This window comes from Brassica rapa, chromosome A04, assembly GCF_000309985.2.
Source record: "Brassica rapa cultivar Chiifu-401-42 chromosome A04, CAAS_Brap_v3.01, whole genome shotgun sequence".
In the NCBI taxonomy this organism is placed as follows: domain Eukaryota; kingdom Viridiplantae; phylum Streptophyta; class Magnoliopsida; order Brassicales; family Brassicaceae; genus Brassica; species Brassica rapa.
In genome coordinates, this window is record NC_024798.2 from 2,908,682 (window position 1) to 2,922,193 (window position 13,512).

The 13,512-nt window shown below is 38.8% G+C and overlaps 4 protein-coding genes, 1 long non-coding RNA gene and 1 other non-coding gene across 6 annotated transcripts in view; 3 read left to right on the forward strand and 3 right to left on the reverse strand.

Annotated features, from left to right (window-relative positions):
• Nucleotides 1-13,512, forward strand: part of LOC103863213 — a 743,758-nt gene that overhangs the window by 229,220 nt on the left and 501,026 nt on the right. The gene's annotated exons all lie outside the window — the stretch shown is intronic.
• Nucleotides 5,410-7,351, forward strand: LOC103863155 (expansin-A16). The gene is made up of 3 exons (XM_009140912.3): nt 5,410-6,070; nt 6,147-6,465; nt 6,767-7,351. Exons 1-3 carry the CDS (start codon nt 5,917-5,919, stop codon nt 7,074-7,076), a joined length of 783 nt encoding a protein of 260 aa, XP_009139160.1. The 5' UTR covers nt 5,410-5,916; the 3' UTR covers nt 7,077-7,351.
• On the reverse strand, nt 7,687-7,882 carry LOC117133828. The gene has a single exon (XR_004457871.1). It is a non-coding gene; the product is annotated as a small nucleolar RNA snoR125 (small nucleolar RNA).
• LOC103863156 (16 kDa phloem protein 1) lies at nt 8,355-10,257 on the reverse strand. Its single transcript, XM_009140913.3, has 5 exons — nt 10,037-10,257; nt 9,883-9,948; nt 8,953-9,091; nt 8,727-8,862; nt 8,355-8,631 (listed from the first exon to the last, which is right to left on the reverse strand). The coding sequence occupies exons 1-5, from the start codon at nt 10,101-10,103 to the stop codon at nt 8,575-8,577; spliced, it is 465 nt and encodes a 154-aa protein (XP_009139161.1). The 5' UTR covers nt 10,104-10,257; the 3' UTR covers nt 8,355-8,574.
• LOC103863157 (serine/arginine-rich SC35-like splicing factor SCL30) lies at nt 10,658-13,314 on the reverse strand. The gene is made up of 8 exons (XM_018658384.2): nt 13,084-13,314; nt 12,838-13,009; nt 12,692-12,769; nt 11,658-11,828; nt 11,535-11,566; nt 11,381-11,459; nt 11,099-11,302; nt 10,658-10,990 (listed from the first exon to the last, which is right to left on the reverse strand). Exons 2-8 carry the CDS (start codon nt 13,005-13,007, stop codon nt 10,888-10,890), a joined length of 837 nt encoding a protein of 278 aa, XP_018513900.2. The 5' UTR covers nt 13,008-13,009; nt 13,084-13,314; the 3' UTR covers nt 10,658-10,887.
• Nucleotides 11,941-12,387, forward strand: LOC117133741. Its single transcript, XR_004457742.1, has 2 exons — nt 11,941-12,132; nt 12,172-12,387. It is a non-coding gene; the product is annotated as an uncharacterized LOC117133741 (long non-coding RNA).

Below are 13,512 nucleotides of genomic sequence, written 5' to 3' on the forward strand. Positions count from 1 at the left end.
CTTAGCTCCCCTAGCTGAGTTCGGCGCACCATTCCAAAGAAAGGCTCCACACATTCTCTCTAGGATACTCACACAGTCCGCAGGGATGATAAACATAGAAGCCCAGAAGGAGATAGTTGAGTAAATCACCGCTTGAATGAGTTGGAATCTTCCAGCAAAGGACAAATGCTTAACCGTCCAAGAATTGAATCTCGCTGCTATCTTATCCAATAACGGCTGAAAATCTGTTCTAGTCATCTTCTTAGGAGATAAGGGAACCCCCAAATATCGAAGAGGAAGGGAACCTTGAGCAATCCCCATCTCATTCGCTAAATCTCTGCATCTGCTAGCACTGCCACCATCTAACAACAGTTCAGATTTCTGTCTATTGATCCTTAGACCCGAAATCAACCTGAATTCCTCCAGAATCTCTAGTATTCCTCTCAGTGAATCCGCAGAGCCGTCAAAGAAGATTAAAACGTCATCCGCAAAGCTTAGATGAGTAATCAAAGGCGCTTCACACTCTGGATGGATTCTAAACCTCCCCTCACTAGCTCCTTTATCCAACATCTTGGAGAGAACATCCATCGCTATCACAAACAGAAGGGAAGAGATAGGATCCCCTTGGCGTAAACCTTTCCTGCCTTGGAAAAACCCTTGAAGTTCTCCATTAAAGGCAATACTATAGGAGGGAGAAGTCACACATTCCTTGATCCAATTAACAAAACTATCTGGCATCTCAACAGCTCTCAGAACCTTAAAGAGAAATTCCCAGTTTAGATTGTCGTAAGCTTTAGAAATGTCGATCTTGAGACAGCCTCTGGTCGTGGGGCCTTGCTCGTTAAAATCCTTCACTAGCTCAGAGGCTAGAAGAACGTTTTCACAAAGCAATCTGTCTTGTACGAACCCCACCTGATTCCTTTGCACAATATCCGATACACAAAGCTTTAACTTCTTCTTGAGAAGCCTGGCCATGACCTTGTAAATCGTAGAGCACAAGGAGATTGGACGGAATTGATTCAGCTGGTCCGCTCCTATCACCTTAGGGATGAGGGAAATCGTAGTTGTATTGAACTGTCTCAACATACGCCCACTAGTGAAGAACTCCCTTATTGCTGCAACTGAGTCGCTGCCTACAACTTCCCAAGACTCCCAAAAGAACTCTGCTGAGAATCCATCCGGCCCAGGGGCTTTGTTCTTAGGCATTGCAAGCAAGGTGGACTTTATATCTTCTTCAGAAGGAATAGAGATCAATTTAACCACCACTTCTTGCGGACACCGGTATGACAGAAGAGATTGAAGTTCCTCAATCGAGATATCTTGAATCGAATCATCTACTACCCCCAACAGATTCTGAAAATAAGCTACCACCATTTCCTTCAACTGTGACTGATTAACGACCCTATTACCTCCCGCATCCACCAAGTAACTAATACAGTTTCTCATCTGGTGAGCCACTACAGCCTTATAGAAGAACTTAGTGTTGGCATCGCCACAATCCAGCCAACGAATCCTAGCTTTCCTGTTATAATATATCTCCAGGGCCGCTTCGAAAAATTGCCACTTTTTTCGAGCCACAAACTCTTGACGAAATAAGGAATCAGAAGGAGCTGTTAACAGCTGCAGCTGGACCTCCTTCAGACCCTCTAGCGCTTCAGTAGCTCTCTGTTGAATATTACCAAACCCTTCTCTATTCAACCTCCGACACGTAGCTTTAGCTTTTTTCAGTCTCTGACCCAGAGAAAACAACTTTGAGCCCACCGGAATCTCCTCTTCCCAAGCTTTTAATAACTCAGAAATGTAGCTAGGATGCGATGAGATGAAAGAGAAGTACTTGAAACTGCATTTCCTTGACTGAGAAATCGAAGAGAAATTTACTACTGCTGGCGAGTGATCAGAATCTCCAGGTGCTTCAAAGACACTCACTGCCTCCGGATACTGGTCCCTCCACACCTCATTACACAAAACCCTATCCAACTTCCGAAGAATCGGATCCTCTGGTCTCTTATTTGTCCAAGAGAAGAACGTTCCTCTAATGTCCAAATCTGACAGGTTACTCTCCTCTAAAGCCTGTTGAAACTCTTCCATTCCTCGAACCGGTAAATCATACGGCTGCAGTGAGAAGTGTTCTGCTGCCGTTAAAATCTGATTAAAATCTCCAAGAACAACCCAAGGTGATGCTGCTACCAGAGAGTTATTTGAAATTGTGATAAGATCTCTCCATAACTCTCTTCTCTCCACTTTAGTGTTCCGAGCATAAATGAAAGCAACTGTACAATGCGTACCTGAAACCGGATCCATAACCCCACATAAGATCAACTGGTCTGTTTTCAGGTACACCACCACTGACAAACTTGGATTCCACAGAAGCCAAATTCTGCCTCCCGACGCTTCCGAATAATTATTTTCAAACCTCCAACCAGGTGCCACTGCTCCTAGTATATTAAGAAAATTCTCCTCCTGTACATGAGTCTCCAAGAGAGCTCCAACTGATGACCCCAGACTTCTTAACCACTCCTTAACCACCCTCTGACGACCAACTCCATTAATTCCCCTGTCGTTCCAACTAAAAATCTTCATATATACAGATTGGAAGAAAAAAAGATCAATCTCAGTGCATCTTACCCGAGGGACTCCCTCGACTAAGATACTTTGCTGACTTCGGAGGAGTACCTACTTCTCCCGAGGCTATCCAAAACTCCATTTGGCGAAGAGCCCTTCTGTAGTTCTTAGAATGTTTTGTAAACCATACTGAAGACTCCTCTCCTCTATTAAGAACATCACTCTGAACAGCTTTATCTCCCTTCGCTTCCTCTTTTTGCGCACCTGGACTCTCGCAAATTTCACCTTCCTCTAGAATCTCCTCCTCTACTAGCACTATCTCCGCTTCACTCTTCTTCTGATCAGAACAAAGAACTGAGCACGGAGAATCCACAACTGACAGTCCTCCAACGACTTCCGGAGGAGAGCTTAAAGCCCTTGCCCTTGCCCTGGCTCTCGAACGAGACCTACGACGAGATCTTGACCTGATTTTCTTACCCTCCAGCTCCTCCTCCGACTGCACAATCCCTTCTTCCTTACTCTTCTCCTCAATAGATACCTCTTGAATTTGCTCCGCTAGAGATACCTCTTTACCAGGCTTAACTACACTGATCACTTGCTCCTGTTTCTCTTTCTTCTGCGCTTGCGGTCTCTTCATAATAGGCTTGTGACAGCGGTTAATCAGATGACCGTATTTTCTGCAGTTAATACACTTCGGTGGAAGGCTTGGATACTCCACGTTGATTCTCACTGCATTTCCTTGAGTGTCCCTGACTTCTACCACTTCTGGAGGAGTCTTCGACAACTCAATCTCTACCTTCACTTTTGTATCACCGAAATGATACGGATCAAGCCTAGATTTTTCAGTATGTAGCGGGTCACCAATTCCACTAGCAACAACACTGATACCATCCAAGGAGTACAACTGAGGTGGAACATTCTTTAAGATAACCCACGTTGGAGCAAACAGAAGTTCCTGAGCAGCTAGATTACCATCTGCAGTCCAAGGGTAAACCGAGAAAGCGCATCTATCCGCCTGCCAGTAACCCACCTGCAGAACCCATTCTCTGGTCTGCACCGAAGGAATGTAGATCAGGACACATGTATCGGACACCGTACGGACCGTGATGTTACCGAACTTTCCCCACACTGGGTTCAAATCCGTAACAATCTTCGCTGCCGAGGGTCGTCGACCATGGAAGTGAGCTACGACGTGATCTTTCCAGAGCTCGGACGTCTTCAAGAGTACAGACTCCGGAGCTTGCATTACCGGCGTGCCATCCTCCAGGAAGGACGGATCTGAAATCTTCCGCAAGTTCCTCAGAGAAGACTTGAACCTCGCCGCATAGGAGGGCACCTTTGCGGCTGGAATCGAGGAGGGGACCGACGGAGACTGAAGTTTCATCTCCAGATCACGATTCGAGAGGAGAGTGTCGCGATCTGAGATTTTCGCAGCTTTGGGCCCTCCTGGGTCGATAGGAAAGCTGGAGGAAGGAGAAGGTAGCGGGGTCGACATGGGGGGGGGGGGGATGAGACGCAGATTCTATTCTCGCTAGCCGGCGTGAGGCCTAGCCAACGGCGGAGAGGTTCCGTAACCCTAAATCGCCTTAATCGCCCTTTTTAGGAGAGAGAAAAAAGTCAATTTCGTTTTTTCCTCTATATGATATTCACTCAGCACACGTCAAGTTGTTTGACCAGTCTATTTTTTTTTTTGTCAACTTCCCATTTTAACCGGTCTATCATGGATCAAATTATTATAGATTCAAACACATAAGATGGACCTTTTGGGTGTAAATCTTAAGAATATAAGATGGACCGTTATTTAGTCGAGAAGTTTTGTCGTCTTTGACAAAATTATCGAAGTGGAGTTAAACATTTTCTTTGTTGTATTATGAAAGTTGATTATTGGCATCTGTATTCATAACAAAATAAATGACTAGACCAAATTTTTTGTATTGAAATGAAATATATGAAAATACTTACGTGCAAGTATCGTGAGAGGAGAGGTAGATAATAAATTCACATGCAAGTTGATATGTGTTCTCATGATAAAGCTACTCCTTGTTCTCTAAGCGTTCATGTGCATTTTGGACAAGTATACACTTAATTCTGGTTTTATCTAAGCTAAATATGAGTCATTGACATATGAATCACAATTATTTTCACAATATCATATATCTACCCGAAGAAAAACAAAATCTATATACACGAGAAGCTATAAACTTTGATTAAAATTACACGTGTGTATGTATTTTGTATATTTTTGCTGGCGTGGCATATATACTAGATGTGGTTGGTACATACATATGCATTGTCATCACCTAGTGTCCTTAATGCTCTTCCACCCTCACCGCCCCCCAACTGTTTTCCTACACTTTGTTCATTATTTTCATCTCATGCTTCCTCACTCACTTTTATTTTTCCCAACTATTTTTCTTTCTTGCTAACAAAATAACTCAGCGAATAGTATATCGAATATTTAGATTTTAGTAATCATTTGTATGATTGTACCCTTGGTGTATATGTCATTCCTAAATCGTAGTAATAAAACGAGCTTCATTAGACTTAACACCATATAATATGTTGTTGACTTTGCTCACTTTTTGTGTTCATGTAGTAATTTTAAAGTCCTACGAAAAGTATTCATGAATGTACACATATATAACTCGGCGATGATGATTGAATAAATATTTAGATTTTCGCACTTTTCAAATTAATACATTGATAACTTAGGCACCTATGCCGTACGCATAACCAACAACTTGTTTATAAATCAAGTTATGTTTTTGTTTAATTTTACTAAAGAGTTACGGTTTTGTGATTATTATACCGTTGACGTTTTACTTTTATCATTGAAAATGTGATTTTGTAGACGTAAAAACATCATTATATTTTATTTAATTCACATGTTTTTCTATTATATATCGTTTCGCTATTTCATAGTTCTACTATCAAGTTTACAAAGCAATCATCATCTTTGCTTCAAAACAAACTAACGTAACTATGCTTAGTTTATACTGCATAGACCAGTATATTTTCGAACTTGGTTGGACATTTGACATTTTTATCTATTTGAATTTGGAGTTTATCTCACATTACATTATTTATAGACGCCCCCTAAACCTAACAGAACAATAGAGTCTTGATGATCTCATCCTACTTCAATAAAAACAAAACCACAACCCTATCTTTCACCATACGTTAAAAGATACTTTTCTAAATATACTGAGCTCGGCCAACAGTATCTCTTTCTCTAACTTTGGAGTATCTCTCCACCTATATAAATAGCCATCTTCACAACATTTCCACCATCAACAAGTCTCTCAGCTTTGTAGTCTACATCCTTCTTACTCTAGCTCCTCCATTGAATAGTATCACTCACAAATATATACAAAAATGGCAACTAATTTATCCATTTTCCTCACCATATTTCCTCTCTTGCTCCTCTTGAACCCCACCAACGCTTGGATCCCTGGCGTCTACTCCGGCAGCTCTTGGCAAACCGCTCACGCCACTTTCTACGGTGGGGACGACGCTTCCGGAACCATGGGTCAGTACATTCTCTTCAAACACTTGTTTTGCAAACCAACTCTCTAAAAACAGAGCACTCTGTTTTTCGCTTTTAGGTGGCGCATGCGGTTACGGTAACCTATACAGTCAAGGATACGGCACGAACACGGCCGCACTGAGTACAGCGCTTTTCAACACTGGCTTAACCTGCGGTGCTTGCTTTGAAATCAAATGTGTCAATGATCCTAAGTGGTGTCACTCAGGCAGTCCTTCGGTCTTTGTAACCGCAACCAACTTTTGTCCTCCGAACTTAGCCCAACCTAGCGACAATGGTGGCTGGTGCAACCCGCCACGCGCTCACTTCGACCTAGCCATGCCAGTTTTCCTCAAGATCGCTGAGTATCGTGCCGGCATTGTCCCCATCTCTTACCGGAGGTATATATGTATACTTCACATTTACACTTTGAAGTGTTAAAATCCTAAATATATGCATTTTCTTTTTTCGGTTCATTCGGCTTTTCAGGTATATAGAAACTAAAACAATTCTACTTCCTCTATTCTTTTTAATAGATGATGTTCTAAATATTTTTTTAGATTTTAAATAAGGTGACATATTATTAATTTTTTTTTATGTTATATAGCTTTTTATATTCTATTTCTATAATTTGGTTTTAACTTAGCTTTATTTTCCGGGATTGGACCTATAAATGCTTGAGAAATGTGGGATTCTTTATAGGGTGGCATGTAGGAAGAGTGGAGGGATAAGGTTCACGATCAACGGTCACCGTTACTTCAACTTGGTGTTGATAACGAACGTGGCTGGAGCAGGAGACATCGTGAGGACGAGCGTGAGAGGATCAAAGACTGGTTGGATGGGTTTGACTAGGAACTGGGGACAGAACTGGCAGTCTAATACTGTTCTCGTTGGTCAGTCACTTTCCTTCCGTGTCACAACCAGTGACCGTAGAACCTCTACGTCATGGAACATCGTACCTTCGAACTGGCAGTTTGGACAAACCTTTGTCGGAAAGAACTTCAGGGTCTAAAGTGAATTAAAAGCTCCTCTATCAAATGTGAGATTTTTCAATTTATCCTTTTTCTTTACTGTAACCTGAAGTGGCTCTGTTAAGTAAACAGCCCGCAGCTCTTAGTGTATATGTATGTAATGTCAAATAAATCATTATTCTATAGCTTATCATTCACTTATACATATATTAACTAAAAAGCTTGTGTGTGTTTCTTTTCAATATGTTAATCCTACCTTACCTGCAAAGTTTATATAAATTGTATTAAGGTTTTTTCCCAATAAATGATACATTTGGAATGATGACGGTTGAATCAAATTGCAAATCCTGTTCTAATCATATGGATTCATACTAAAGCAAGTTAATTATCTACTCTTTGGATTCAAGTTAAAAGACGTACACGTCTTTACTCGGTCATCTTATTATCTTATCTATCTGAGTCTACTGGTACCTAGTGGAATCTGAAATTACATGTGTCTTAATTTTCTTTTGCTATCTTAATAGGTAATTACTGCATTATCATTCAATTCAAGGAAAAACATTATGATTTGTTAAGTTTTAAGATTTTTTGGTTGCCAGAATCAGTGCAAATAAGAACACTAGTAACAACCATGAAAATAAAATATATAAAAGGGCTCATATCAAGTGTACATTTGGAAGGACCGTCATCGAGGGTAAGGGATGAAGAAAAAAAAACCTAGTTCGAAAAAGGGAAAAAATAAAATATATTTTCTCCATCGATTTCGATTAGAGTTTAGTTTTCTCCATTCCCACGAGAGTTTTGTTCACACTCCCCACTCAATCCTCTCTCTTTATAATCATCGCCCATAAGTATTTGAAAACTCATATTCAAACAAAATTCAAGATACACCATCAGGAAAATCATTGTAGTAGAAAAATCAAAGAAACATAACAGAAGAAGATGACGAGAAGACGGCGAATTTAGCTTACTAGAGTTACACATATACATATATACTAAAAATATAAGATGGGCTTAGGGTTTTATAATCGGCCCACTCTTGATCGGCTTAACTTTGGTAATCAACGTGGTTTATGATCTAGACGCATACATATACAAAATACAAGATGGGCCTAAGATTTTAGTAGCAGCCCACTACTAAAGGGCCTGATTCAAGTAATCAAACCGGTTTACGATCTGCCCGGTTCGGTTTCATCACTGAGGTTTATGCCTGTTGAACAAGATAAGCTAATATCATGGTTTTTAGCGTCTTCTTCAACTAACTGATCAGCTAAATTGAGTTGTTTTTTTATATGTCACCACTATGTGAATGTAATATGTTACCAAATGCTTTTGTTTTGATACATGTCTTTAAAATTTAATTATAGATACAAAGAGAATACACGAATTTGGATAAATCAAACAATTGCTAACAACAAATAAAAATACAATAGACGTTAATTGATTTTTGAACTTGTGAATAAGCTTAATGATATTGTTGACACTAAAGGTAACACCTGACAAATAGAATCATGCCATTTCTATAGAAGATGAAACTAATTAAAACTGGCTATGCTTCCATCCACCAAATTCTTCTCCTTCCATCCCATTTTCTTGCTGAAGATTGTCAATAAAAATAAGAAGGTTAGTAAAATGTACTTAGGAAAAAAAGAGAGTAAAACAGTAAATAAATAAAAGGAAAAAGAAAGTACCACAACAGAGTAAGAAAGTCCAATGGTAATCTCTCCAACAAAGGAGAGATCAGAGTCAACAACGTTGTACTTGGTCGGTCTTAGCTCCATCTTGCCGTTCTCTACTCCCATTTCAAGTAGCTCTTTCACATATACCCTGTTTGTTCATTTTTTTCATACATATTATTGTCTATACTTACAAGCAAGTACACAAGGAATATTTAATGTGTATAAATATGATACTTACGTAGCTTCACCGATAAAATCGTCAGCGGAGAAAGTATCATGGTCCATGACTTTGATGGTGAGTTTGTAGTCGGTGCCTGAGCCAGGAAACTCTACTCTCCATTTCAGTTTCTCATTCCATGTCGGGTTTCTACCTCCATCTTTTCATTAAAATAACACAAATGTCAATCTCTTTAGTTATTTATTCTGTAAAATGGAATTATGAAGGTCTATATATGGGATCATTGTATTGATTATGGTTATATGAGCAGTGAGCTATATATAATTAATAATTTTAATATGAAGTTTTACGTATTGATAATTAGTTAAAAATGAGGTTGGCCATAGAATCTCACAATAAGTTGTAGAATGAATAAAATCCGAAGAAGCTCCAAACAACAAATTTTCTCAATAATTAAGCTATAGAAGAACAGAAAACTTGCAAGTTACATCATATAGATTTCATTTTTGTAAGTGCTAATGTACAATATTTCCATTTGTGATAACGTAAGACCATAGTGAATTATGAATGCATTTTGTATATGTTATAATTTTAACACATGCATTATCATAAATGCATTATTTAACACATGCTTTTTTTTTAAATTATGAAATACTCTTCGAGTCTTTAAGAAACCATGAATGAAGATCTCGTAGATTTGAAAAAACAACAACAACAACCATTATTAATTCACTAGCATGTGGGAGTTCAAAATTAAATATACCACGTGACAATCTTTTTCCTCGAAGAAAAACATTAACAACTACTTTATTTCTGACATTTTGATTTAAATCTTCTTGAAGCCCCACTATCTTCTTAAAAATAATAACAACAATGGAGAACTAGTGTGGCGAATTAAACAATACAAGTCAAACTATGAATAAATGCTAATAAAACTATGAATGGCATTTAGATGATACCGAGAAAATGCAAATGGTAAGTTAATGATACCTTTAACAACGCTGCTTTTGCGAGTTTGTCCTTTGTATTTGATCTCAACATAAGGATCTATCTTACCTAAAACATAATTAAAATCAAACCATGTCAAAATACAAGCCAAGAGACATAAAGAGAGTTTGAAAGAAGAGAGAAACTAGTAATTTACCAAGAAAGTCAGATCGTTTGAGAGCTTTGCCACTGATCAGGTTAACCTCAAGGATCCCCACAGCCATCGTTATATCTATCTCTGGAGAGTATTTAATTTTTAGTAGGAGTTTTGGGTTTGTTTGATGTTTCTTAAACGAAGAATGAAGAAGATGAAATCTCAAATAATGAAAATTATTGTGTCAGAGGAAGTCCTTAAATACAGAAAGCAAGAAGAAACGCAGACCTTGTCTCCCTTTTACCTATGTAATTTACTACTATTTGTATTTATCTTCCTATTTTTCAAACCCAACCCGCGTCGTGGTTTCAAGACTTGGTCCAAGCCAAAACATATTATGTGTAGTGAAGACCACAAAACCTAGGATATGTTTTTGGTCTGGTCAACCAAACTGAATGACCATAATACCCCCTAGTTCTAGTACCCCTTTGCTTGACGTATGATGATTGGCTTCTTGAGAATTTAATACCAAGTACCAACCAACTAAAAGGTAAAAAACCAAAGTCTTGGACTTTTGTCCAAAATAGACCAAGGAAACATCTTAATGTCATAAATGGCTTCTACTTCTAGATCTTTTTTTAATTAATTTCTAAAGGCTGCTGAAATAAAAAATATCCGTCGACCTTGACTTCATCAAATGGAGATTCATAGGAATATAGACTTACCAAAGTTGTTAATACAAATATTAAAAAAACACAACTGAGAATATCTGAAGTATCATCACATCACAAGACGAATATGTTTAACAAGCCAGAGTAAGGAGTTTTTGAGGACAGAGTTCACTACTAGAGAAACAAAGAAACACCATAGAGAGAGTTGCACAAAGTTTTGGTCTGACAAAGAGAGACTTTCTTTCATCTTGGAGACGCTTCCACAGATCTGGACCTGGATCCAGATGGCGACCTTGAAACCTCTCTTCCACCACGACGCCTTTCCTCTGGTTCATAGTCCGGTTTTCTGGTAAAAAAAAGACAAATCAATGTCCCAAACAAGAAAATCAGACACAGTCAAGTAAATCCACAGGAGCTATAAGAAAATAATAAGACAGATTGATGAATGCCTCACTCTCTAGTCTCATTGTCTCCATTTGCGTCACGGTCTCCAGCAGCAGCACCTTCATAGCCAGGGGAATAGGACCTGCGACTGTATTTTGCATCTCCTTCACCTCGAGGAGGACTTCTTAGTGGTGATCGTGGACGTTCCTCTTGTCTTCTCCTTGGAGATGCTGAATAGTCTGCTCCTCTTCTTCTCGGTGCAGGAGAGTACGACCTGTCACACCATCATGTATATCATATTGACTTAAGAATGACTTAAAATGGTAATATAGTTAATGAAACGTGTTATTACCTTGATCGGCGTCTGCTTCTAGAGTCAGATGGACGACGTGGAGAGCGTGATCTAGAGATCGAACGTGAACGAGACCGTCCTGAGATCAAACAAACATAGATATACTCAAGATGTCTACATAAACAGGTGCATATTCAAAGAAATAATCACTAACCATGAGAACGACCTCTAGAGCCAGAAGGTTCCCTGAAAAGTTTGAGACAAACCATTGTGATTACTTCATGGTATATACAATTAACTTGTTTACTTTAGCAAAATCAGAATATGGTTAACATACCTGCTACGAGTCCTGGTCTTGACACGCATCTCCTCGGGCCTTTTCCTAGACTCTGAAGCAACAACCACAGTGATCTCTCTCCCACCAAATATTCTCCTGTTCATGCTTCTTTGGGCTTCCCCAGCATCATATGCATCGACAAACTCCACAAAAGCAAACCCCCGAGGTTCCCTGCGTCATTCATTGGAAGCTTAACGTTCCAGGTGTTTGATGGCTGCTTGGTTGATAACAAAAGTACATAACACCAGAACAAAACTAGATTTACCAGCAAAGCCACCCTACTCAACCACTAAACTGTATACCTTTCTCAAATGCCTCAGCTTCTGAGAACTTCTAGAAAAAGCAGATCTCTAAAAACTCAAAAGCTGGTCTTTTCTTAACACTTCAAGCACAGAGACTCCAAAAGACGAAGGAGAAATCTTGTAAAAATTAAGTACTAGTTGATCCCAAAGTTAAGTTCTCTACTTCTCTTCAAGTCATCTTCGCCAATAAACTTCTATAGGTTGTTCATAAGCATCATCATGCTTCACTTATAACAACAGCTCCCATAGAACATTCTTCATTTCCAAACAAAAGATTCTTCACTACTTGACTCTTTAACATTCTTTTCGACCAATAAGCTAAAGCAATATTTTCAAGAGGGCTTCAATCAAATGTGGGGCTTGGTCTTGTTTTAACTTCAAGCCAACATACCCCCTGGGGAAACCACTCCAACATTTAATTTACGATGGAAAAAAGAAATAGACAACAGTAAGCCTCAAGAACTGAGTTCGATCAATAAGAGTGAGGAGAGAAACTGAGCCTCAATGCTCATATCTCCTCGAGAACTTGACATATGAACACTATTTGTTCACTTATAACATTGTTCATCACTCAAAATCAAAATGCCGTAATCACTAATGAAGAATCAAATCCTAATCAGCACATAACTAGTCTATCTATAAAGATTAACAAACCAAAGTCCTCACTCACTATCACTTCCCATCACAAAAATAGCAACTTAAGGTAACATAGAGAAAGAAGAAAAGGCTCACCCTGAGTAATAGTCTCTGGGGATATAGACATCCCTCACAGGTCCAAACCTCTCAAAGGGAACACGAAGCTCTTCTGGTCTACAAAAAAAAATCAAAAATCAAGAAAGTCTCTCAAAGACATAACTTAATATGAAAGAAGAACAAACCTGCAATCGAGAGGAATGTTGCGAACCAAGAGACTTCCATGGCTAGATCCCTTACGTCCGCCACCACCGTATCCACGTCGGGAAGGAGGAGGAGGAGGAGGGCTTCTGCCGCGACCACCGTATCCTCGCCTCGGAGGACTGTAATAAGGCGGGCTGTATCTCCTACTCATCACTACAACAAATCGATTTCAAACGACAGATCAAAGATTAAAGAGTGAATCTTGGAATTGCGATCGGAGGATTTACCTGCGACGGAGACAGATCTGAAGTGAACCCTAAAGCACTTCTCTTTTGTGAGAGAGAGAGAGAGAGAGTAGGTGACTTCTGTTAATTTGGAAGGTTAGGCCCATCTTTATATTGGGTTTCGCCTTGGCCTTGTACTGTATTTCGATTTGTTTTCTTTTTTAGTATTTTTTTTTCCGAATTGTATTTGAGTATTTTAGTTTTCAAATAATTTATTTGACATAGAAAAAAATAGAAACCCTTTTTTTTTGTCAACATAGAAACCCTTTCAAATATTAGTAGAACAATGTTTTATCCCAAAATTTCACGTAGATAAATATTTCTAAAAATATCATTTATTAAAGTATAAAATAATAAATGTGTAACTATTTATAATTGCTTACTTAATTAAACATTTTATTTTAAGAAAATAAATAATCTTTTTATTTTACA